The following is a 26943-nucleotide window of genomic DNA, read 5'->3' as shown; positions in this document are numbered from 1 at the left end:
TAGCTTCTCCCCTCTTGGCTTGTGTTGTTATTAGTAAGATCAGGAGACAACTTGGCAATACCCATTAAAATGCAGCATGTATTCATCTGGCGACTCTCGGAGCACCATTACCAGGCAGGTACTGTGTGAGTGCCGGCTACTGCGCTGAGCAGGATGTCCCTCCACTCACGGGGCTGACCTCCTGGAGGTGCTGCCCAGTATGGTGGCCCTGGCCACATGGGAGCCTTTGACATGGGGCTCCTTTGTGGCCTCGGATTTCAAAGACTCAGACCCCAAACAAGATTGTAAATATCTCATTAATTTCTTATATCAATTACATGTGCATGGGATAAGATTTTGGACATCTTCGGTTAAATGAAAGATATTTATTAAAATTAATCTCATCTGTTTCTTCTTCCTTTTTTGTATGTGCTACTAGAAAATTTCCAGCTGTCATTTGAAATGCAACTTCTGTTGGACAGCCCTGCCCCATGGGAGAGAAGACACTAGACTAATTCAAAAATATATAATGTATCTAGTGTGCATCTTATAAATAATGTATAGATTATAATATATGTACATTATAAAAACGTGTGCATAAATAAAACGTCAGGTGGGGACAAATGCCACAAGAAAGAATGAAGCAGGCCCAGGAGTGAGACGGAGTGGGTGGCACGTACAGCAGAAGGCAGAGACCCCTGTGTCTTAGTTACCTAGTGCTTCTATAACCAAAATACCACAAGTGGATGGCTTGAACAAACAGAAATTTATTTTCTCACAGTTTAGGAGGCTAAAAGTCTGAATTTAGAGCACTGGCTTGTGGGGAAGGCTTTCTCTCTCTGTCGGCTCTGGAGGAATGTCCGTGTTGATCAGGACAGCCTCTTCTCAGCCATGTTCGAAGGCAGGCCTCTCTCTGGCCCTTGGGCCCTCAGCCCCTCAGCCCCTCAGCCCCTCAGCCCCTCAGCCCGGCCTCTGCCCTGCAAATCTTTACGGAGGCAGACTGCCATATCTTTCTCCCTCAAAGCAGCTGATGGGTTTGAACCCCTGACCTTTCAGTTAGTAGCCGAATTCTTAACCACTATGCCACCAGGGCTCCTCATGCTGAGTGAAAGAAGCCACGAAAGGACAAATATTGTATGATGCCACTTACATGAAATATCCAGAATAGGCAAATGCATGGAGACAGAAGTAGATTAAAGGTTACTGGGGCTACGGGGAGGAGAGAATGGGGAGCTATTTCTTAAGAGGTACAGTAGTCCCCCCCTTATCTGTGGTTTCGCTTTCCATGGTTTCAGCTACACGTGGTCAACTGCAGTCTGAAAATGTTACATGAATAGCATGATGAAAGCTCTCACCGTCCTGCTCCATCCCACCTGGGGACCACATTCACATAACTTTCATTACAGTGTATTGTTATAATTGTTCTATTTTATTTTTAGTTATTATTGTTAATCTCTTACTGTGCCTAACTGATAAATTAAATTTTATCATAGGTATGTATGTATAGGACAAAACAGTATATATAGGATTCGGTACTATCTGTGGTTTCAGGCATCCATGGCAGGGGTCTTGGAACATATCTCCCTCAGGAACGTATCTCCCGCAGATAAGGGGGGACTACTAGTACTGAGTTTCTGATTGGGGTGATGAAAAAGTGTTGGAAATTGATAGTGGTGATGGCTGCACAACATCATGAATGTAATTGTTGTGTGTCGTGGAGTCAATTCTGACTCCTAGCGACCCCGTCTGACAGAGGAGAATGCCCCACAGCGATTCCTACACTTGTAATTTTTACAGAAGCAGATCACCAGGTCTTTCTCCAGTGGAGCCGCTGGGTGGGTTAGAATCACCAACCTTTTGGTTAGCAGCCAAGTGCTTACCTGTTGAGCCACCAGGGCTCCTTAAGAATGTAATTAATGCCACTGAACTGTACACTTAATATGGCAAATTTTGTGTTATATATATTTTACCATAATAAAAAAAATTAAAAACCAAAAAACAAACTAGCAAGACAGACAGGCTGGGCCAGATGGTAAGGAAACCCTGGATGTGGGTCCCGTGTCTGGCCCCTCTCACTATGTGACCCTGGGGAAGGCCTGCCCCCTCACGGCATATGTGTGCACGCACACACGTGAACACCCAGTCTTGCGAGCACAGCCCTGGATTCAGGGCCTTGGACCTGAGCCATCCGGGCCAAGGCTGCTGCATGACAGAGCCCTGGCCTGCACTGGGCCCGGCGACCTGGCCACATTTAACCAGAAGGGAAACAGACCACATTTGACTCAGAATCACGGGTTGTGAAGGGCCACAGGATCTGTAGTCAGGACACCTGATATCTTAGTCTCCTGGGACCGTTGTAACAAAAGCCACCACAGAAATTCATTGTCTCACAGTTCTGGAGGCTGCGAGTCTGAATCAGGGTCTCGGCTGAGTGGACTCCTTCTGTGCCCTCTCTCCTGGTTTCTGCTGTCTGCCAGCGATCCTTGGTGTTCCTTGGTTTGTAGGCGGCTCCTCACAGGAAGTCTGTCTGTCTTCCCCCTATGTGTGCCTCTGTGTCTATTCTGCTCTTTTTATCAGACACCACTAGGAACACATTAGGTTTAGGACCCACCCTACTCTGGTGTGACCTCGTTAACGAAAAAGATCCTATTTCCAAACAGGGTCATCCACAAGTACGGGGTTAGGACATCTGCATTTAGAGGGAGACAGAGTTCACTCTCTAACACCAGTGTGCACCCCAGCCCTAACATAGACTCATAGCTGAATGTGGGTCCCTCGCCTGAAAAGTGCACAGGTCAGACCCACTCTTGGGGTCACGATGGGGTGGGGGAGGCTTGTAGATGGGGAAGAGCCTTGTAATTGGAGAGTTTCAACTGGACTTCTGTGAGGCCTGAGGAGCCTCTTAAAATGCAGATTCTGGTCTAGTAGCTCTGGGGCGGGGCCTGGGGGGTCTGCATTTCTGTCCCTCCTGGGACATTGATGCTGCTGTTCAAGACCTCACTCGGAGAACTGACGAGCTAGAGAAAAACCCAGAGATTTACCTATTTATTCAGCAGATGTTTCTAGAACACAAACTAGACCTACACAGGAAAGAAAGAAACAGTAGTAGAGATTGCTTATTTTTTGGGCTTGCTTCCCGATGCCAGGCCAGTGGGGGATGGGGTTCGCCCTGGGCGGTGTGGCGGGGGGGTTACTACGGGCTCTGGGTCCCTGGGCAGCTCCAGTGTGGCTGAGGGAGCTGACTAACATTGAATCCAGTCACATTCCAGCAATTACATCTCATCACTGTGGCTCTAATCCCTAAAATTAGTCATTATGTGGCTGCAGGACCATTTAGCATTTGACAGTGAATGAACTGGTATAAGTGGGGCCTGCCAGGACTGGAACCTTCTGTGGCCTGGCTGGCAGGCAGAGGGGAGCCCCCCCACACCCTGCATGTGGCCCCCATGAGATTTTATTCCAATCCTACCTGGCAGTCGGCACACAGAGGACAGCAAACTTAAGGGAGGTTAATCAAATTGCCCGAGCGGGAGATGCTCTCTGGGGACCTTCGCTCCCCATCCGGCCCAGATGCATCTGGGTGGGACAGCTTTTTCGGGTTTTCTGCTCTTTCCTCCCTCCTCTCAGGGAAGGAAAATCCCAGATCCCTGTGGAGACTCCTGTGCCCTCTGCCACCACCCGGCCACTCACCACCTCACGTGCTCGGTTTCCCAAACGCGTCAGAGGCCAGGAGTCAGGGCCTGGGGGCCTGCTGACCCTCCTCCGCTCTGTGGGTGTTAATCACCTGCTCTGGGGGCGGGGTGTGTGCCTGGGGCAGGGGTGCTGACACCAGGACTCCTTCCCCACGACTAGGCAGGCGGCCGTACACTGGGCCAGGCCATGCATAAGAATAAGCAACGCTTCCCTGCTTCTACACCAAGTGACCTGTCTTCTCCCCACTGGCACTGAGGGCCCGGAGCACCACTCCTGATGGCCGTGGGCCCCCCAGGCCTGGTCCATCTCCCTTGGCCCTGCCACAGCACCCCTGGGCTTCCCTGCTGCACCCCTTGGCATGGGCCACCTGCCAACGAAGGCAGCCCCTTCCTGCCCCCGCTGCCCCCCTCAGATGCTGGCCCTGCAGGAACCCCCACCCAGGCCTCACCCTTGCTCTCAGTTGGCGGGCAGAAGGCAGACCCTCAGAGCCCCACTGAGGGGACAGCTCTGCTGTCGGGGCCTCAGTGTAGGCCTTAGAAGGAATGGCGGCCTGGAGGTCACTGTGGTTGCGGTCTTTCGGTGGGATTCTGGGGAGCACCCCTATCACACACACACACACGGACACACCCCGTGTTAGGCCAGGCCAGCAGCTCTGACTGCCACTGTCCCTGTGCAGCAGCAGAGGGACAGAGTAGGAGGCTGAGGGTCAAGGTCCTGCCTTTCCATCAGAGGCTGGTGGGGCTGTAAGAGTCCGGGAGCCAGCTGGCCACGGAGCAGGCCCGGCTCTCAGCCCTGGTCACAGGTGACTGCACTGGTTGTACAGTGAGGGAGCGACTGCCTGAGGCCACACACCAGTGGGGTGGAGCTGGGCCAGAGCCACGGCCTCTTGACCACACCCACTGGCTTGCTCACTTGCCCTGGGAAGCTGGAGACAGGACTTCTGGCTGGATGGCCATGGTGGCAGCAGGTGGTGTGACCGTTCCTTTCCATCGAGCTGCCCACTCTGTGAGGGTGGCATCTGCCCCCGTTCCCCCGAGTGCCAGCCTGTCTCTGGGGTGTGGTGCGGGCATGAGCAGCGGGCAACCTGTGCTCAGGTCTCAGGTAAACCACGGTGAGCCAGGCTGAGAAAGAGCAGGAGGAAATTTTATTTCCTAAGGAGCAAGTCCCCCCTGGCTCCCTGGACAACAGGCTCTGTGAAGCGTGGGGGTCAGGGCAGGAGGCAGGAGGGCACTTGGGGAGAGGACAGGGCAGTGGGCCCCAGCTGGGCAGTCAGTCCCCCAGTCCGTCCAGGGCCTGACCCCGAGAGCAGCCTGGAGCCCCACCCACCAGGATGTAGAGGATTGCAGACCTGGGCACCCAGGACAGGCAGTGAGACCTCCCTGGCAGACCAGGGAGCTCGGGAGCTCCGTGATCCGGAAGAGAGGGCCGGGGGGCCGGGCCAGGACATTCCTGAGTAGCTCTGCCCCTGTAGGCAGAGGTGCGCCTCTAGGAGCACGTGTGTGCGTGTGAGTGTGCGTGTGTAGGTGTGCATGAGAGTGTGTGCGTGTGAGTGTGCATGTGTGGGTGTGCCTGTGAGTGTGGGTGTGTGAGTGTGGGTGCGTCTGTGTGCATTCATGTGTGCATGTGAGCATGGGTGTGTGCATGAGTGTGTGTGCCTGTGAGCATGCATGAGTGTGGGTGCATGCGTGAGTGTGGGTGTGTGCGTGAGTGTGGGTGTGTGAGTGTGGGTGTGTGGCTGGCGTGCACAAGTGCTGGCCTCCTGGATGGTGACAAAGTCCTGACCATCAGTCAGGTTGCTGTCATCCGCCTAGGCAGAGGGAGGAGATTGGGGGCTGAGGGGCCAGGGGCTTGGGTCCCAGGGGCTGGCAGGTCGGGGTGGGAGGTGGTCTGGCTGACTGGGGCTGGGAGCACAGGGACAGGCCGGGCAGGCCTCTCTGGCTGCCAATACCCCTCCCAAGGCCGGGGGCTGAGCAGTCCTGTGGGAGCCCATAGCTGCTGCTAGGCCATGGTCTGGCGGCTGAAGAGGTCGAGGGTGAGTGAGCTGAGAAAGGCCGGGATGCTGTCCTGGCGCAGCAGATGCAGCTCGATGAGTTCGCCAACTGTGCGGGAGAACTCCGTCTCCAACAGCTGCATCTTGGCCCCTGAGGGTCCTGTGGCCTGCAGGTGGGGTGGGAGACACAGAAGGAAGGAGGTGAGCACGGCAGTGGCCTGGGTGGGTCTCTGCCCACACCAGCCCTCTAGCAACAGGGGGCCAGAGGCCCAGGACCATGAGGGCTGGCCTGCAGGAGGGGCCTGGACAGTACAGGGCCAAGGGCCTCAGGAGCCCCAGTCAGCCAGGGTGGGGTACCCCTCACGCAGCCCCACTCAGCCTTGTCTGACCACATCTAGACATTTTCTACCAGGCAGTGCTGTTTCTTGAGGTAAGCAACTTCACCTGCTTTTCTGGAATTCTAGAAGAAATCCAGAAAAGCTCAGCATCTGAAGCCTGGGGTCCAAACTCCATCTCCTTGCCTCCTCCGGGCTGACCTCAACCCCCTCCCCATCCTCAGACATCTACAGTGGCAATGCTGGTGGTGGTGGCGATGATGGCAGTGATGGTGGTGACGGTGGTGATGGTGGTGTTGATGGTGATGATGATGTTGATGGTGACGGTGATGATGGTGGTGTTGGTGATGGTAATGGTGATGATGGTGGTGGTGATGGTGGTGGTGGTGGTGGTGGTGATGGTAATGGTGGTGATGGTTGTGTTGATGGTGATGGTAATGGTAATGGTGATGGTAGTGGTGTTGGTGATGGTGGTGGTGATGGTGATGGTGGTGTTGGTGGTGATGGTGATGATGGTAATCATGATGTTGGTGGTGGTGATGGTGGTGGTGATGGTAATGATGGTGATGGTGTTGATGGTGATGATGATAGTAGTGATGGTGATGGTAGTGATGACGGTGATGATGGCAGTGTTGATGGTGACGATGGTGGTGGCAGTGATAGCGGTGATGGTGGTATTGGTGGCTTGATGCACTGGGTGCTAGCACCTCTCTAAGCACTTTATAGGAATTACCTATTTAATCTTCCTAACAACACCATGAGGGAGGTTCTATTATTGCCCCATTTTATAGATGGGAGGACTGAGGAATAGAGTGGTGAGGTGTCTCTCTCATGTCATACAGTGAAGGGCACTGAGTCACAACCAGCTGTGTGGTCCTGGAGCTGACATCACCCTGAGCCTGGCAGGCCTTGATGTCAGAGCCTCTTAGATAAGTCCTGCTCAGTGAGGCGGTTGACCCTGGGGAGAGCCCTGAGGGGAGCCCTGAGGAGGTCAGGGACTGAGTAGGGAGGCAGCCGTTGAGAGCCAGTCCATGCCAGGAGAAAGTGACATTTCTACTCAGTGCATATCCAATCCAATGTAGCCCCGTAAGCACAGGGGGAAGGGCAGGCTGGGGATCACCTGGCCTGCAGGCCATCCCCTCAATGGGCCACAGCTGCTGGGCCACTGTATTTGGAGAATCGCAAGGCTGGAAGGGGATGTGCCCCCAGGAGATGCCCAGTGACACTTGACATTCCTGAGGACTGGTAGGGGTGGGGGGTGTGTGTGTGTCCCGGCTTCCCAAGGCGGATACCCCATATCCAGACAGCTGTTACCAGTCCACAGCCTCAACTCTGCCCTCTGGCCAGAAGACCAACCACCTGGGGTCTGGGAGGGGCAGGACTAGCTGACCACCACCCAAGGGCTGGGAGGAGGTGGACACACTTTTTCCACACCCTTGAAGTTCCCTTCCCAACAAGCTCCCTTCCCAACCATATGTCTGGTGAGGGACTTCTATTCAGAATATATGAAGAACTCTGATAACCCAACAATAAAAAGACAAACCACCCAATTAAAAATGGGCAGAGGATCTGAATAGACAGTTCTCCCAAGAAGCTGTACAAATAGAAGCACACGAGAAGATGTTCAACATCATTAGCCATCAGGGAAATGCAGATCAAAACCACAATAAGAAACCACTGCACCCACACGAGGATGGCTATGATCAAAAGACAGAAAACAGTAAGTGTTGGCAAGGATATGGAGAAACTGAAACCCTCATGCATTGCTGGGGGAATATAAAATGGCACTATGGAAAACAGAGCAGCACTTCCTCAAAAAGTTAAAAACATAGAGTCACCGTGTAACCCAGCAATTCCACTCCTGGGTATGTACCCAGAAGAAATGAGAGCAGGAACACAGACACTTGTACACCAATGTTCACTGCAGCACTATTCACAATAGCCAAAAGGTGAACACAGCCCAAGTGTCCATCAACAGATGACGGATAAACAAAACGTGGTCCATCCATACACTGGAATGTTGTTCAGCCATAAAGAGAAATCAAGTTCTGATACAAGCTATGACATGGATAAACCTTGACAACAGCATGTTGAGTGAAAGAAGCCAGACACAAAAGGACAAATATTGTATAATCCCACCAATGTGAGATATCTAGAAAGGGCAAATGTATAGAGACAGAGTAGACGAGTGGTTACCAGGGCCTGAGGATGGGGGGTTCGGGGAGGTGACAGCTAAAGGGCACAGGGTTTCTTTTTGGGGGTGACGAAAATGTTCTAAAACTGGTGATGCTGCACGACTCTAATATACTGAAAACCACTGAACTGTACACCTTAAAGGGCGACTCGTGTGGTATGTGGACTATACCTCCACAAGGTGGTTTGTTTCTTTGGAAGCTCCCTTATCCAGCAGCCGCCGGGTGCCTACAGGAGCCTCTGCCCCTGTGCACGGCTGACCTGTCCCCTCAACCATGCCTCACCCGCCGATCTACTGTGTCCCTTCTTCCTCCTGGGCCTGAGAAGGGGGTGTGCTTCCTGCACCCGTTTCTGCAGCCCCACTTCACAGGCTGAGAACTTGGGGGACGCCGGGCAGCTGAGCATGCTCCCTTCCTGCTGACCTGGACGTGGTGCCTGTCTGGGGTGCGCTCTCTTTGAGACCCCCAGGAAAGGGCAGGCTGATCTCAGCAGGAGCCAGCTCAGTGTGGGGCCGCAATCCCTCCCTCCCCGAGACCCAGGCCCCCATGTGTTGCCTCCCTGTCCCCCTAGTGACCTTTAAGCACCGTCCTCCGTGCCTGACCTGTCATGTGGCTGTCACTGCCTTGTTTGTTCCATGTATTTCCCCCTGCCCCCCTTGCTCTGCTCCCCACCCTCTCCTGGGCAGCTCTCCCTGGCCTGCCACCTGATAATACACTTAGCCTTGTCATAGTTCAACACAAACCATTTTTAAACAAAAATACGAGAAACCACTCTGACCTTTTACCAAGAAAATCCTTTCATTTCTGCCTCCTGCTCTTGATTCTGAATGTTTTTCCCCCCTAAATGTCAGAAGGGGCCGATTCTCCGGTAGCTGTCAGGGGAAGATGGGAACTCGGGGGGAGGCGCTGGGGTGGGGGGCAGCAGGAAAGGAATGACAAGCCCCGTGGGCCCCACCTTGTTTGAGCCTGGCAAGGCTGGCAGCAGCATCCAAGGGTGCTGGCTCTGTCCAGGGTGGTTGGGGGCCCCAAGCTGGCCTCTGTGGATCAGAGTCTAAGCCCCCAGGCCTTGCCCTCTACCCTCCTGACCTAGGGGTGCCTCTTCAACAACATCACACTCCACCAGTCTCGCCTGTACACCCATGGGGGTAGTCCTCAGCCCCATCTCTCTCTGACAGAAAGACAGCTGTTCTCTGAGACCTGCCCCAAGCCCCTGCAGGCTGCGGGGTCTCGACCGTTCTTTATCTGGAACAGACCTTTCCTCGTAGCTATCGGAGCTGTGACTGCGCACTAGGGTCACAGGCAAACCTTAACAAAGACTAACATCAAGGCCACCTCTAGGCCCATCATCCACCCTCCCAACACCATCCAGGACCTTCTCTGGGCCAATCCTGTGCAGTTCTGGGACAATAGGTCAGATAAGGTCAGCTCTGCTGGCCAAGGTGGAGGCAGATATGCTGCTCCACAAGTGGACCAGGACGGTGACCGGAGTGCTTACAGGGCACAGGGTGCAGGGGGCAGGAAGCAGGAGTGATTGGGTTTCTTTCTGATCTCAAACACCCAAAACAAAGCAAATCCAAGTGTTTGCAAAATGCCAGCGTCAGCTGATGAGCTGCACTTGCCCTGAAGGCAGCCCCAGGTGGGCAGGGGGCAGGACCCCGATAGGAACCCCACGCTGCAGCCGGCCCCAGGTAGGCAGGGGGCAGGACCCCGATAAGACTGCCTGTCCACTGCCAGCCCCAGGTGGGCAGGGGGCAGGACCCCAACAGGAACACCCCTCTACAGCTGGCACGAGGCTCCCAGCTTCCCTCAGCCTGGGCCCTGGCCTTCCTCAACTCCACCTCCCTGGTGCCCAGCCTCCTTGGCCCAGAGCTCCTGCTTGGACACGGTTCCCCCAGATTAGAAGGGGTCCATCTCCTCCTTAGAGCCGGCTGCAGCCTGGTGTTATCAGAACGTGCCGAGTGAATTATGCCACGCGATCAATCTTGTCGCCGCACTCTGCTGTGCTCAAATATCACCCAGTCCCCAGGTACCTTGTAAATCACTGTAATTAGGGGCTGTTCACTTAAAATTAGAGCACAATTTTTTAAAAAGCAAATTGCCCCGGAAGATGTGTTGGTCGCGGCTGGGAGTATTTATGGACTGATGCGGCCTGTGTCTCTCGCTGAACTTCCCCTCTGTGCGTGGAGGTGACGGGTGCCCGTGGGAGGGGAAACCAAGCCCTCATGAAGATGCTGTGCCGCCCACCTGCTGGCAGACGCCAGGCTCCGCGCCTCCGACCTGGCTGGGCCTCCATCCACCTGGTATGGAGAGGGCAGGCCTGGCTCCAATACCTCCAGCCCAGGCCTGGAAGCCAGCGGTCCAGGCAGCAGCAGAGGAAACTGGCTGAGCACAGAGGGAGATGCAGGGGGCATCACGGGCAGCAGAACCGCTGATGTCAGGGTCCCAGCACTGCCGCTGTGGTCATTCTAACACGAAGTTCATGAGGATCCTGTAACGTGCTCATGCATGCCAGGTACCAACGGGCTTTTGTGAATGTTGGCTTTACCTCTGCCCAGCCTTGCGGTGCCCTAGCCAGAGGACAGCATCCAGGGCAGGTGCTCCTGCTGCCCCAGCAAACACTTCCTGAGAGGGGAGGAACCAGGGCTAACAAAGGCACCCACCCTGCTCCCTCCTGGGTGACCCCACTGCAGGGCGGGGTGTGGCTCACGGGCAGATGCAAGGTGTGCAAAGCTCCTGTGAGAGCAGAACCCTTCCTGCTGAGGGCACTGAAGAAAACACCAGGAAGCCACATGATGGAGGAGGGGTCGAGATTAAACCCACCGCAAAGTGAAGGAACTTGAGTCCTGATTCTAACGAGCAGAATTTAAATAATGCAATCAAATCATAATGCATCCAGGAAATGTGAACACTGACTATTTCAAGATAAACCAAAAACTCGTTGCCATTGAGTCGATTCCGACTCATAGCAACCCTATAGGACAGAGTAGAACTGCTCTATAGGGTTTCCAAGGATGTAATCTTTACAGAAACACACTGCCACATCTTTCTCCTGCAGAGCAGCTGGTGGGTTCAAACGGCCAACCTCTTGGTTAGCAGCCGAGCGCTTAACCACCGCATCACCAGGATACTGGGGAGTTATTTTAATGTTGTTTACATATGATGGTGGTACTGTGGTTGTTATGGATTGTGTCCTCAAAAATGTGTGTTGTAAATCCTAACCCCTATGCCTATGGATGTGACCCTATTTGGGAACAGGGTTTTGTTATGTTAATGAGGCCATATCAGTGTGGGGTCTGTCTTAAGCCAATCACTTTTGAGATACAAAAGGGCCAGATTAGGTACAGAAGAAAGCGTACACAGGTAAGATCAACACTATCTGAAGACAATGAAGGTAGATCAGGAACTGCACAGATGGCCTGCTAGAGAAGCTGAGACAAGGATCTTTCTCCAAAGCTGACAGAGAGACAGCCTTCCCCTAGAGCCGGCGCCCTGAACTTGGACTTCTAGCCTCGTCAACTGTGAGAAAATAAACTTCTGTTTGTTAAAGTCCCTCACTTGTGTTATTTCTATTATAGCAGCACTAAGACAGTGGTTATGTTTTTAAAAAAGTCCCAGGTGGTGCAATGATCAAGTGTTCAGCTGCTAACCAAAAGGTTTGCATTTCAAACCACCAGAGCTCCACAGGAGAAAGATGTAGCAGTCTGCTCTCATAAAGATTACAGCCTAGAAAACCTATGGGACAGTTCTACTCTGTCACATGGGGTCGCTATGAGTTGGAATCAACTCGACGTCACCCAATAACGGCATCACTTCTTGAAGAAGTGGCTGATTCCAGGGCTGGAGCAGGGACTACAAGATGAGCCTGGGGCATCTTCTGGAGCTAGAAAGTGAGGTGGTGCTCTAAAAATGACAAGGTTGTGTCAAAAGGCCACAGGAACCAGAACTCAACAACACACTTCTAAATAACCCGTGGGTGGAAGAGAAGGAATTCTCAAAGGAAAAAAAAAAAAAAACATAGAACTGAATGAAAATGAAAAAATATATTACAAATTGTGGGATGTACCCAAAGCACTGCTGAGAGGGAAATTTATAGCACTAAATGCTTACATTAACCCCACTGTCTTTACAGGAGCAGATCGCCAGATGTTTTCTCCTGAGGAGCACGGCTAGAGGTACCAAGGCTCCTTTTGAACTCATCTGCTAACCGAAAGGTTGGCAGTTTGAACCCACCAGCTGCTCTGTGGGAGAAAGATGTGGCACTCTACTTCTGTAAAGATTATAGTCTTGGAGATGCTATGGGGCAGTTCCACTCAGTCCTATAGGGTCACTATTAATTGGAATCGACTCAACAGCAACAGGAAATGCTTATTGGAAAAGAGGAAAGATCTCAACTAGTCATCTAAGTTCCTACTTCAAGCAACTAAAAAAAGAAGAACAAGATAAATCTGAAGCAGGCAGAAGGCAGGAAATAATAAGGATAAGAGCAGGAGCAAACAAAATCGAAAACAGGACAACAATACATAAGATTATTGAAGCAAAAAGCTAGTCCTTTAAAAAATATTAAAATAATGGATAAACATTTAGAAAAAGTAACAAAGATAAAAAGAGAGAAAACAGAAATTACTAACATTGGAAATGAAACTGGGAATATTACAACAGATTCTGTAGCAATTAAAAGGATAATAAGAAAATACTACCAAAACCTTTATGCTTGTAAATTTGACAATTTAGAAGAACTAGATCAATTTTTTTGAAAATCACAAATTATCAAAACTTAGCCAAGATGAAACAGATAACCTGAATAGTCCTATAACCATTAAAGATACTCAATTTTTACTTAAAAAGCCCCTCAAAAAGAAATCTCCAGCCCCAGATAGATTCACTGGAGAATTTTACCAAACAAAAATTAACACCATATTTACATAAGCTCTTCCAGAAAATAGAGGGAACCCTTCCCCACTCAGTATTATCCTGATAACAAAAGCAGACAAAGATAGCATGAAAAAAATTATGATCAATATCTCTCATGAACTTAGATTAAAAAAAAAAAAAAACTCAACAAATATCAGCAAATTGAATCCAGTGATATACCAAAAGAATAATACATCACAAGTGAGTGGAATTTATTCTGGTTATGCAAGGCTGGTTAAGTATTAAAAAATCAATCAATGGTTAATCTACCATATGCAGAGCTTAAAAAAGAAAAATCACATGATCCTATCAATATATACAGAAAAAGTATTGACAAAATTCAACAGCTACTCATGATTTAAAAAAAAAAAAAAACCTCAGCAAACTGGGAATAGAAGGAAACTCCCTTAACTTGATAAAAAGCATCTATAAATAACCTCAGGTACCATCATACTTTTTGGTAAAAGATTCTCCTTCGAAGATCAGAAATAATTTGAAAAGGTTTGCCCTCACAACTCTTATTCAACACAGTGTGGGGAGTCCTAGCCAGGATATTAAGGCAAGAAGAAGAAATCAAAGGCATACAAATTGAAACGGAAGAAATAAATTGTTCCTATTTGCAGATGAAGGAGCCCTGGTGGCCCAATGGTTAAGCGCTCAGCGGGCTGTTAACCGAAAGGTTGGCAGTTGGAACCCACCCCGTGGTTTCGTGGGAGAAAGACATGGTGATCTGCTTCTATAAAGACTACAGCCTAGGAAGCCCTATGGGGCAGTTCTACACTGTCCTATAGGGTCACTATGAGTTGTAATTGACTCAATAGCACACAACAACATTTGCAGATGACACAATTGTCTATGTAGAAAATCCCAAGGAATCTACAAAAAACATAACAAAAACAAGAACAACTTTTTCAAAAGAATGATCCACAAAGGAAAAAAAAAGGATAAACTGGACCTCATCAAAATTAAAAAATTTTGCTCTGAAAAATATCCTGTAAAGAGGATGAAAAGACCAATTACAGACTGGAAGAAAATATTTTGCAAATCACATATTTGATAGAGAACTAGCATCTAGAATACACAAAGAATCCTCAAAACTCAACAGTACAAAAACAAACAATTCAATAAGAAAATGGACAAAAGACATGTATGGCCATTTTAACATAGAGGATAGATGATAATGAATAAGCACATGAAAAGATGTTCACATCATTAGCCATCAGGGAAATGCAAATTGAAATCACAATGAGATATAACTACACACCTAAAATAAAAAATGGTGACAACATCCAGTGCTAGTGAGGATGCAGAGAAACTGGGTCATTCAGACACTGTTGGTAGAAATGTAAAATGAAGCGGCCATTCTGGAAACTAGTTTGGCAGTTTCTTTTAAAACTGAAAATGAATGTAGCATATGACCCAGCAATTACACTCTTGGGCATTTATCCTGGAGAATGATAACTTATTTTTACACAGAAACTTGTACAAGAATGTTCACTGAAGCTTCATTCGTAACAGCCCCAAACTGGAAACCACCCAAGATGCCCTTCAACAGGTGACTGATTAAACAAACTGGTACCACCACACCATGGAATACTACTCCACAATAAAAAGTAACACATTATCGAAATATGCAACAACTTGGATGAACCTCACTGAAATTATGCTGAGTGAAAAAAGCCAAACTCAAAAGGATACCTACCATATGGTTCCCTGTATAAACATTCACGAATGACAAAATCATAGAGATGAAGAACAGATTAGTGTTTACCAGGAGTTAGGGATGGGGGGAAGAGGTGGGTATGGCTATAAAGGAGTACCATGAGGGAGCTTTATGGTGATGGTACAGTTTTGTACCTTGATTGTGGTGGTGGTTACATAAATCTACACATATAATAAAATTGCACAGAGCTACACAGACGGACATGCACACACACACACACACACACACATACAGAGCGCCTATATAATTGATGAACTCTGAATAATCGCTACAGATTGTATCACTGTCGATTTCCTGGTTTTGATATTGTTGTAGTCTATTATGCAAGATATTATCTATGGGGGAAACTGGGTGAAGGGTACACAGGACTTCTCTGCAATTTTTTTGCCACTTCCTGTGAATCTATATTTACTTCAGAATAAAAAATTTTAAAGAAGGACATGGGAGTCAACTTGAAGGAACTCTCAATGGTGAAAGTCATTTGAGCAACAAAATACATAGAATAGTGGATTATAACCCCTAGAATAAAAAAAGCACTCATGAGTCCATATAAATAAAAACCAAAAAACTCAAACTGGTCGCTTGTAGAGCTGATTCTGACTCATGGTGATCCTGTGTGTGCAGAGTAGAACTGTGCTTCACATAAATGATTGGATCAATAATAAATTGGGGAGAAGGGACAGCTCTTCCTTACAGTAGAATTCTAATTAACAGATGTAGAAGTAATGGAAATAGAAATCACCATTAGGCCAACACCACAGTGTGCAGGCATGATCTACCAACGAGTGCTAAAATCAGTAAGCAAAAGTATGATGAGAAATATGCTATTTGCATGTTTGCAAAGTGTCTCATCACATTAATGCTTACTAATTACAAAGGGAAAAACAGCAACTTTACAGTGGAGAAACCTGGAAGAAACCACCTTAACCAAGTGATCGAGGTCAGCATCTCCAGTAATAAGACATATCGACATCACATACTCCTGATATGGTACCTGGAGAAGGACACAGCATCACCTCTGTGGTTTTCCTGCCCAAAATGCAGAACTCACTCTAATCATAAGAAAACACCAGCCACACCCAAACTGAGGGCCATTGTACAAAATAACTGACCAGTACTCTCCAGTGTCAAGGTGATGAAAGGTAAAGACAAAAGGAACAACACAGACTGAAGGAGACTAAGGAGACATAAGGAGTCTCTCGGTGGCACAAACGGTTAAGCACATGGCTACTAACCAAAAGGTTGGTGGTTCGAATCCACCAAGAAGCACCTTGGAAGAAAGGCCTGGTGATCTATTTCTGAAAGGTCATAGACACTGAAAACCCTATGGAGCCCAATTCTACTCTGACACACATGGGGTCACCATAAGAGGGGGTCGAATCGACGGCAACTGGAAGGAGACGTAACTAAATGCAATATGGGATCCTGAATTGAATCTTGGACCAGAAAAAAAAAAATTGGTGAGAAAAGTGACAAAATTTCAACATGAGAGGACACTAGGACTCTCTTAAAATCTGAATTATTTAAAAATAACCCAGAGTGGGGGGAGTGGGAGAGGGACAGATGAATCAAGATTGCCCAGATGTAGATAATGATTAAAGCTGGTGGAAGGGGGTTCATTATACTATTTTCTCTGCCTTTTGCATTTGAAATGTTCTGTAATAAAATGTTTAAAATAATGGGTCATGACTCCCTGGAAAGATTCATAAGAAACTGATTACCCTTTTGTAGAGTGTGATATATATATATATATATATATATATTTTTTTTTTTTTACCATGTACATGGTATTATATTTAGAAAATACTTTAATTTTTAAAAGTGGACTGTGAAGGATGTGTAGGATTTTAATACCTCAGAGGTAGGAAATGTCACACTGTGCTTGGGGGATTACATTAAGACAAGTTTAACTGAAGGTAGGACACAAGGTGGGATATGGAGAGAGGAAGGGAGCCAGCCTCCTTTCTGTATTTGTCTCCCCATTCATCAGTTCTCCCTTTGTCTTTCCAACTGTTTTTCTACTTTCTGTCTAACCCTTCCTCCATCTATCTTTCCCTCTCCTATCCACCCATCCATCCATCCATCCATCCACCCATCCATCCACTGAATCCTGTTAAAGGAACAGCAGAGGTCCAAAGGATGGAGGAGTCTAGCCCACTTGGATGGATGGAGGGAAGGGGGCAATGGTATAGAGGTAATATTAAGCCGAGTTTGGAGAGATATGTAGGCATTCACCAGAGAAAGCAGAGCCCAGCACACAGCTACTGCTGAATGAGCAAAAGCCTGGTGCAGAGGCCTGTAGCCTCTAACTGCCCTCTCATTCCTGTGGGCTCCTGGGTCAGGCCTGCTCAAGAGCCCCCTCCCCAGATGCACCACCCCATGAGGGCCTTAAGGAGACTTTGCAGCCATGTGGAGTGAAACCTCTTGATTTCACCAGACCTGCCATGGGCAGAGCACCTCCCTGGTAGCCTCCCACTCCTGGGCCCTCTGCTGTCCTGACTGCACAGCTGAACGAAATGGCCCCTGGAGACTGTTGGTCCCACCTGCACACGGGCATGGGGTGAATGGCCCTGGGCAGGAGCGGGGCTTTGGCACAGGCAGGGGGGAGCAGAGCCAAGGGCCCCGCAGCTAAGGGGGGTCTAGGCACTGGGGGAGCCTGAGTCTACCCCCAGCTGACCTCAGGGCCACTTACTGGCTGCTCAACAGGTCTGAGCCGTGGAGGCCTGAACGGGGACTGTCCACAAAGTGAGCCTCATTTTCTAATCACATCTCCCTGCTCTGCCAGTTCCCTGCGTCCAAAGCTGACTCTGGCTGGCGAACCTGCCACAACCCAGGGACCATGTGGGCAACATGCAGACAGTGAGGACATGGCTCCAGGAGCTTGCTTCCTCCAAACCCCAGTTCTCCCCCACACCCCACCCCGGCTTGGCATCCACAGGCCTGCCCTCTGAGTGCCTGGAAAGGGGGCAGACCTTGGGGGAAGCCCACTCCAGGGGTGGGAGTTCCTCTCTGGCTCAGGAAGACCCCTCAGGCTGGTGGCAGTGACTCTGTGGGGACAGTGTGGTCAGTCACTTGCTCAGGAGCATGGCGTGAGCACTACTATGTGTCAGGTACCTGCTGTTTGCTTGGCTCCTGCCTGCAGCTGGCCTCACATTCAACCTCCGCTGGCCCATCCCCTCCTGTTGCTCTGCCCTTGGCTGGACAGCTATCCCACGGCTGGCGCTCTAGAGTCCCTCAGCTCAAGCTCCCCATCCTGGCTTGGCCATCTAGAGGCTGTTTGGCCCTGGGCACACTGACAAACCTCTTTGAGTCTTGTCTGTAGTCCAGGGTGGTTGAGAAGACCTAAGGTGGGTATGTAAAGGCACCTGGCTCAGGGGGCATTCTGAGTAACGGTAATCATTAACACCAACCAGCTGCTGTTGAGTCAACTCTGACTCACAGCAACCCCATGTATATCAGAGTAGAACTCTGCTCCACAGGGTTTTCAATGGCTGATTTTTCAGAAATAGACTGCCAGGACTTTCTTTAAAGGTGCCTCTGAGTGGACTCGAACCGCCAACCTTTTGGTTAGTAAGCCGAGTGCGTTAACCATTTGTGCCACCAGGGACTCCGCAGTGATAATTAACCAGTTGCTGTTGAGCTGACTCTGACTCACGGCGACCCCATGCATGTCAGAGTATAACTGTGCTCCCAGTGATAATTAGGGTTGAGGAAATCTCTGAGCCAACTTCAGCACAGACTAAAAGGGATAGCTCCCCAGCCTGAGACCCCCACCCCGGGTCCCCATCCCGAGGCCCTGCCCTGAGGTCCCTGCCCCGCCAGCCAGTCTCTCCTGCGAAGCAAGCTGCCCCAGCCTGCGCCCACTGAGGGGACAGGTCTTTTACCAGACCCCGCCCCCGACAAGTCTCCTCAGTCATAGTGGGAGCAAAGGTGGCTTTCTTCTCCTAAAGGCCACGGCTGTGGTGGCAAGCTGCCCCTCTGCTGGGGGCTGCCCGCTCGTACCTGTCAGAACCTGGGCTGCATGTAGACACTTGGCCTCAAAGCTGAGAGAAAGGGGATTGTGTGCCCTGATTAGGCTCTAGGAAAATCAAAGTGTTTCCATTTTCAAAGGAGGATCGGGGTTTCTCAGGCTGAGAATTTGACACCTTTTGAGCCCTTTCATGTGTTTACAGCTCATCCAAGTGGGGTGTGAGCCTTGAAATTCTGTGTTGGAGAAAAAACTCTACGCAGTTACTATATGTTGTGTACACATGTGCACACATACGCATGCATACATGCACAGATGTGTGGGCACACACAATGAATACACGTGCACACACACAACATATGAGCACACACGGACAATGCGTGCACATATGTGTACATGCACACACATGCACAATACACCCCCCCACCCCGTACATACAGAGGGAAAAAGGCCCTCAGAGAATCGAGAGGTGACAGCGGCTGGCTCAGAGTGCTAAGATGAAAAGTGAGCATCACTGCCTTCCGTCTTCTCCAGACTACTCTGACTGCGTGTTATACTGGTAATCAGAACAATGATGTTTCATTTCCATCTGAAGGAGGTGATAAGCTTTGAGGACAGGTGGAGGAGCATGTGAACCTTCCCTGCCATGGCCATGTGCTGATGTTGGTCTCCACCAGCTGGCTGGGGCCCAGCGGGTCAAAGGGCTCAACATGAGGGGCTCTGGGTGTGGTAAGTGCACCCTGGTACCCAGGGCTGAGCCTTGAAGGTGTCCTGTCATAGGGCCCTGCTGCTACCTGTCAGGCCAGTGAGCAAAGCACTGCAGCAGTATGAGCCACACCTCGGCGTGGCCACACCTGGGCAGGGTCATACCTGGGTGGGGCCACACCTGGAGCCAGGTGTTGTGTCCTCCCAGGACCCCTGGAACCTGCTGGCTACCTACCTAGGGGAGCATCTGTGGGGGTGCTGGGCCAGCGGCACCCTCCTGTCTGCCTCCCAGGTGTCCTGAGCCTCAGGTGACCCCTGTACTGAGGCAGCCAGTGGTGCATAGAGCCGGGTGCCAGTCACCGAGACAGCCAGGCTAGCTGGTGGAGTGAGGTGCTAGCTGGGGGCAGTGAATGCACCTCTGAGCACGTCTGCCCCGGGCGAGTGCCCTGGGGGTGTCAGTAACACCATCCATATGTCTCAGTGCACTTACTGCACTTGCATCCAGGACACGGCAGATAGGAGCTGCACACGGAGTCACTGACGGCTAGAGGGAACATGGCTGGTGTGCCCCCAGTGTGCCTGCAGAAGTCAGCATGACCAGGATGCTGCAAGTCAGAGAGATCCATGGACTTGTGTGACCTCATGCTCCTGGTGCAAGTCAGAGCCCCGAGTGGCGTCCCAGCCTGCTGACTGAGGAGGCTCTGTCTACATCACCCCCACCTGGCGACTGCTGCGGGGCTGCCCTGGGCTGGGGGCCAGCTCCGGCCTTAGCTGGGCTGTTTCCTGGCTTTGTGACCCCACCTGGCAATAACTCCAACCCTGTGAGGGGTCACTGCTGGCTCAGGCGAGCCCGTGGCCAAAGCTGTGATGTGCCCGCATGAGCTGTTTGCACCGCTATGCTCTATGCCACCAGCTGATCCAGGTGTTCTGAAGACACCTTCCAGCTCCACAGCCCCAACGCTCACCTCTCACATCCTAATCTGAGCTCTGAAGAGGTGTTCCCAAGTGCTGTGTGGCCTGGTGGCTGTGGGGTAGTGAGTGTGGGCAGCAGAGGCCCCATGGTGTCCCAAAGCCACTGCCAGGTCCTCCTGGCTCAGAGGAGGGGAGATGGGTGAATCTCCCACCCCTGGTTCCACACTGCCTCCCCTTGCCTTTAGAATCCCATCTCAACCCCACCCTGCCACCCCGGCCTCCCTGCCCAGCCTGCTCAGCTCCCCCTGCCATGTCCAAAGCTGGGCCTCCCCTCTCCTCAGCAAAGGCCCCCTCATCCCTCCAGGCCTGGGTCGAGCTTTCCCGGGCCCCTTGGGTGCACTTTTTCTGATGCACCCTTCGGTTTACAACCCCCAGCTCTGGCATCCCCCTCCCCATCCCACTGTGTGTCCTGCAGCACGAGGCGAATTTTTCCTGAGTCCTGGTGGTCAATGCCGGCCTGGCCCAAGGAGGCCTTGGCCAACGTGCACTCCGCAGATGAGCGAGCCAAGGAGGAACATGGCAGCAACTGGGTCAGGGCAGCTTGGATAGAATGCTGAGAATGAATGTCCCGACATGAAATTCCAGAGAATGGATGCTGGCAAAAAGCATGTCCAGCATGGGGGAAAATAGCTCACTCAATTATCCCCACTTAATTGTGCCGAGAAAAAACATCTCAATACTGCCTGCTCTAGTTACACCAGCATTATAGGAGCTTATCGTCCCTGGATAAGGGTGACCTTTTCCCTCAAGAGTGATGAGTGGGGAGGGCCAGGCCAGGCACCCCCAGCGGCCGCAGATAGATTCCAAACCCACAATTATTATTATTATTATTCTTTTTATACAGCGCTCTGTCTTCTGTGCAGGCGCTCCATTTTAGATGCATATGCAGCTGTTCCTGTGGCCTTGAGGGGAGGAATGATGGGGGGAGCAAAATGGTGGGTGGGAGGAGAGGACAGAATTCGCAATGGTGGCCAGCTGAGACCCTGAGTGGACATGTCCAGTGAGTTGCACCCCTTGCAGATGGGGACGTGGAGGTCCAGACTCATACCCACTGAGATCAGGCAGGACCAGATCTGGCATCTCAACTCCTGGCCCAGGCTTCCATCCAGGCCCCGGGGGGATAGAGGTTGGGTAGAGAGGGCCAGAGACATGGAGAGGGGCAAATGGGACTGATGGCTTATTGGAGAAGGTGACAGGGGACAGGAGGAGAGGGGTGAGACCCTGGCACAGGGAGCAGGGGTGAGATGGGGGTGCTTTCAGGAGGGGGAAAGGCCTGTGGGTTAGGTGCACAGGAGTACAGGGAAGGCTTAAGGGGGTGACTGGAAGGAGCGGGTGAGGCAGGGACGATGGAAGAGGGACAGGAAGGAGCTAGAACGTGGAGGCTGCCTAGAAGGAGGGGGCAGGGGGGAAGTGGAGTGAAAGGAGCACAAGAAAACCCTGGAGAGCCAGCTTCTCCTCGGGACCCTGGCACCAACTTTCTGGGAGAGTCTAGGCAAGTTGCTCTTCTCTGTGGGCCTCATCTATTTCATTTGTAAAATGGGTTAGACACAGTTACTTCTTCCAGCTCTAAGGTCAACAGAGAGGAGAAGAGAAAAACTCCGTAAGCCTTGGCCTTTTCTTCTCCGTAGAGAAGACGCACCCTCTCCGAATGTCTCTCCAAGGCATTTGCTAGCATTTGGGGCAATGGAATTATTTGACTTTGCTGTGGCTAGTGCAGGGGAAGGGCAATGATTGAGAGTCAGAAAACCTGGGTTCAAGCCCCATTGTCCCTCTAATGTGCTGTGTGACCGTGGGCACATCACTTAACCTCTCTGAGCTACAGCTTCCTCAATTTAAGATGGAGACAAAAGCACCTGTTTTCCTACCTCAGAGAGTTGTTGGTAGACTTGGTGAGATTAAAAAAACCCTGTTGTCATGAAGTCGATTCCGACTCATGGTGACCCCATGTGTTACAAAGTAAAACTGCCCCACAGGGTTTTCTTGGCTATACTCTTAACGGAAGCAGATTGCCAGGCCTTTCTTCCACAGTGCTGCTAGGTGGGTTCGAACCACCAACCTTATGGTTAGCAGTTGAGTGCAAACTGTTTGCGCCACTCAGGGACCTTCGGGTGATGTAACCTATGTCAAGATGCTTGGCAGGCTTCCAGCCAAGAAGATAACAAGCATGGATTTACCCAGCCGTGTGAAGCAACAAAGAAATGAGACACAATATATGAAACAATGATTTTCAAGCCACTAGACATGAAAGAATGAAGGACAGTGATCCCTCAGAGATGCAAAATAAATGAGGTGAGCCCCATGATGGTCCAGCTTACTCCCCTGAGAGCATTTCCAGACCTCAGTGCAGGGAGCAGGAACCCAGGCCGAGCCTGGCAAATTCCCTGAGTTGGGGAGACACAGCTAGAGTGACCAAGGTGGCTAGAGTTTGCAGGATAGAGTACTGGAGAGGAGAGACCCACACAGAGGAAGGACTGGCAGAGGGTCCCCCGGAGTACTTGGCAGAGTACCAATCAGAGTGTGAGTATAAGAAAACTACCAGAGACCAGGAGAAAAAATTATCCAAAGGATTAGAGGGAAAAACAGACATTTGAAGCTCATACAGGGTTGAGAAAAGTTCCTGTTTCCACCAGCCACAATGGAAAACCTCGTAACTCTGGGGCACTGGAGTTGAGTACTAAGAAGGGTCTTATCTCAGTTAATAGGGCAAAAGTAGCCCTATTACTGTCCCTGCCTAGAAAATCTTAAATGCAAGACCTGGAAGGATCAAACTGTCTACAAATACCTTAACTGCATCCCTCAACAAAGCTCAAGAAGATTTATAGAAATGCAAAAACATCCAGCACCCAACAAATTAAAATTCACAATGTCTGACATCAGTCAAAGATTACTAAGCATGCAAAGAATCAGGAAAATACTATCCATAATGAAGAGAAAATCAATCGATTGAAACCAGCCAGGAACTGACACTGATGTTAGAATTAGCAGACAACATTAAATCAGTTCTTATAACTTTATCCCATATGTCCAAAAAGTTAAGTAGAGATATAAAAGGTACCACCCCTTCCAAAAAAAAAAAGAGCTAAATTGACCTTTGAGAGATGAGGACTACAATGTATGAGATGAAAAGTATACTGGATGGGATTAATGGCAGATTAGACATTATGAGAAAAACAGATTAATGAACTTTAAGGCGTATCAATAGAAACCATTCAAAATGAAATACACAGAGAAAAAGAAAGAAAAGTGCATCAGAGAGCTGTGAGCCTACTTCAAGTGGTCTGCTATACATGTAACTGGAGTCCCTGAAGGAAAGGCCACAGAGAGGGGGTGTGGTATGCAGCTTGTCAAACAGCTCCCAAGGATCCTTGTCCCCTAGTATTCACAGCCTGTGTAATCCTCTCTTCTTGAATGTGGGCTGGACCTAGTACTCACTTTTAATGAAAAGAATCTGGCAAAAATGATGGGTGGTCACTGCCATGATTACGGTACAATAGACTATGACTTCTCACTCTCACTCTGGTTCTTCCAGCTCTGACAGAGCAAGCTGCCAAGTTGTGAGCTGCTCACATGGCAAAGATGTGAAGGTGGCCTCTGGCCAACAGCCACTGAGGAACTGAGTAGCTGAGGAACAACCTGTGAGGAACACGTGAGTGAGCATGAAAGCAGACCCTTCCCCAAAAAAGACTTGGAATGACGGCAGTCCTGGCGACCTTTTGACTGTGAGAGATCCTGATGCAGAGGACCCAGCTAAGCTACACTCAGATTCCTGATCTACAAAAACTGTGAGCCGTTAAGTTTTGGGGGAATCAGTTATTTATTCATCACAAAAAGACAGAAAAAATACTTGAAAAAATAGTGACCCAAAACTTTTAAAATGTGCTGAAATATAAACCTGTTAGATCTAAGAAGTTCAATGAACTCCAAGTACGTACACACACAAATGAAGAAAATGACACCAAAGTGCATCATAATCAAATTGCTCAAATGTTAAAAGTAGCTAGAGAAAAAAAAGGTGTATTACCTAGAGGAACAAAGATGACAGCAGATTTCTCACTGGAAAAAATACAAGCAAGAAAACAATGGAAGAACAGCTATAAAGTACTTAATTCTATACCCAGTGAAAATGTCTTTCGAAGACCAAGGTGAAATAAAGACTTCTTCAGATATGCAAGAGCTAAAAGAATTTACCAGCAGACTATACTACAAGAAATGTTAAAAGAAGTCCTTCAGACAGAAGAAAAATGATACCAGAGGGAAATATGAACCTATACAAAAGGAGTGAAGAACACTAGAAGCGGTAACTGCATGTGTAGATATGTAAGATATAAAAAATTATTATTTAAATCTCTGGAAAAGATAATTGATTATTTAAACAAAAATAACAGCAATGTATTGTAGGGTTTATAATATGTATATAAATAAAATTTATGACAAGAAGACTACGGCAGGAAGGAAAGAACTGGAAGTATGTAACTATAAGGTTTTTATACTGTACATAAAGTGGTATCATATTACTTAAAGGTTGACTGTGATAAGCTAAAGACTATGAATTCTAAAGCAACCTGTAAAATAACAAGATAAAGAGTTATAGTTAATAAGCCAACAAAGGAGATAAAATGGATTTGTAAAAATAGTCAGTTAATCCAGGAGAAGGCAGAAAAAGTGGAAAAAAGGAACACAGAACAGATGGGACAAATAGCAAGATGAAAGACTTAAACCTAATCAGAGCAGTAATCAATTTAAACGTGAATGGTCTAAACACCCCAGTAGAAAGGCAGAGATTGTCAGATTGCATACAAATGTAAGACACAACTATATGCTGCCTATAAGAAACACATTTTATATATGAAGACACAGTAGATAAAAAGTAAAAGAATGGAAAACGCTATAACCATACTAACAGAAGCCCAAACCTGAAGTGGCTATGTTACTATCAGACAAAGTAGATTTCCTAGAGAAGAATATTACCAGAGATAAAGGTCATTTCATGATGACTAAGAGATCAGTTTATAAAGAGGGCAAAATACATAAAGCAAAAACTGATAGAAATATAAGGACTAATAGACAAGCCCATAATTATAGCTGGAGATTTCAATAGCCCTCTCTCAATAACTGACAGAACAGGAAAATAGATAATCATCAAGAATACAGAAGATTTGACAACACTATCAAAAACCTGACCTAACTGACATTTATAGAACATTCCAGCAAAATACACATTCTTCTCAAGCACAAACAGAACATCTATCAGGCTAGACAATATTCTGAACCTTAAAACAAATTTCAATACATTTAAAAGGATCCACATCACACCAAGTATGTTCTCTGTCCACAATGCAATTAAATTAGAAATTAATAATGGAACGGTATTTGGAAAATTCCAAAAATACTTGGAAACTTAAATAACATACTTCTAAATAACCCATGGGTCAGAGAAGAAATCAAAAGGGAAATGAGTAAGTAGCTTGAATGGAATGAAGATGAAAACAGACCAGGATCTGTAGAAAGCCACTAACCCTCCCCTACTCCATGGCCAGTTGGGCACTGGATATAGGCTCTCAGATCAGTGCTGAAAGGTGAGCCCAGGTAGGGTGAAGCCTGTTTCCCTTGATTGCTGCTGTGTCTGCACCTGGGGCAGGTCCTAGCACACAGCAGGCACTCAGTAAAGGTGGGGGGAACAAATGCACAAGTGCACACAGACCTCATGAGCGCTTGCCCACCAGCCCTGCTCCCCACAGACACACACTTTTCACCCCCAGGTCAGCAGCCCAGCTCCTAGCCTGGTGTTTGAGGCCTGTCCCACCCAGCCATATCCCAGCCCCTCCTCCAGGGAACCGCTCTCCACCCACTTGGCTGCTTACCCTGCCCCAGCCGCCCAACACTGGCAATCCATCCTCCCCTTCCTAGCCATTCCTACACACACATTCCTACAAGCCTGGCTCCAATGTCACCTCCTCCATGGAGAGCTTCCTTGTCACCCCTGTGCACCCCCTGCACTGGGAAAACACTGCTAAGCAGCTTGCACATCAGGATGTAAGAGCATCTGTTTATGTCATCATCAGCATCATAAGAACACAATAATCACAGCAGCTGAGGGTTTATACAGTATTAAGGATTTTAAACACCCGTCTGTCAGTCTGTCATACTGTGGTGGCTTGTGTGTTGCTGTGATGCTGGAATCTATGCCGCCAGTATTTCAAATACCAGCAGGGCCACCCATGGTAGACAGGTTTCAGTGGAGCTTCCAGACTAAGACCGACCAGGACTAAAGGCCTGGAATCACAACAGAACATTATCCATTATAGCGCTGGGAGATGAGCCCCCTAGGTGAGAGAGCACTCAAAATGCAGTGGCCACAACAATGGACTTGAGCATGTCAAGGACTGTAAAGATGATACAGGACCAGGCAATGGTTTGTTCTGCTGTACGTGGGGTCGCCAGGAGTTGGAGCCGACTCAATGGCAACTAACAAGGGC

The 26943-nt window shown here is 49.2% G+C and overlaps 1 protein-coding gene across 1 annotated transcript in view; it reads right to left on the bottom strand.

Moving 5' to 3' along the window:
• Window positions 1-5566: 5566 nt before the first annotated feature.
• MAD1L1 (mitotic arrest deficient 1 like 1) overlaps window positions 5567-26943 on the bottom strand; it is a 491032-nt gene continuing 469655 nt past the window's right edge. The window contains exon 18 of the mRNA XM_004385925.2: window positions 5567-5829. Coding sequence (XP_004385982.1) covers window positions 5671-5829 — 159 coding nt within the window. The 3' untranslated portion in view covers window positions 5567-5670. The remainder of the gene's footprint in view (window positions 5830-26943) is intronic.

This window comes from Trichechus manatus, unplaced genomic scaffold (genome assembly GCF_000243295.1).
Source record: "Trichechus manatus latirostris isolate Lorelei unplaced genomic scaffold, TriManLat1.0 scaffold00151, whole genome shotgun sequence".
NCBI lineage: Eukaryota > Metazoa > Chordata > Mammalia > Sirenia > Trichechidae > Trichechus > Trichechus manatus.
Note: the sequence above shows the minus strand (reverse complement) of the source record. Positions and strands in the feature narration are given on the sequence as shown.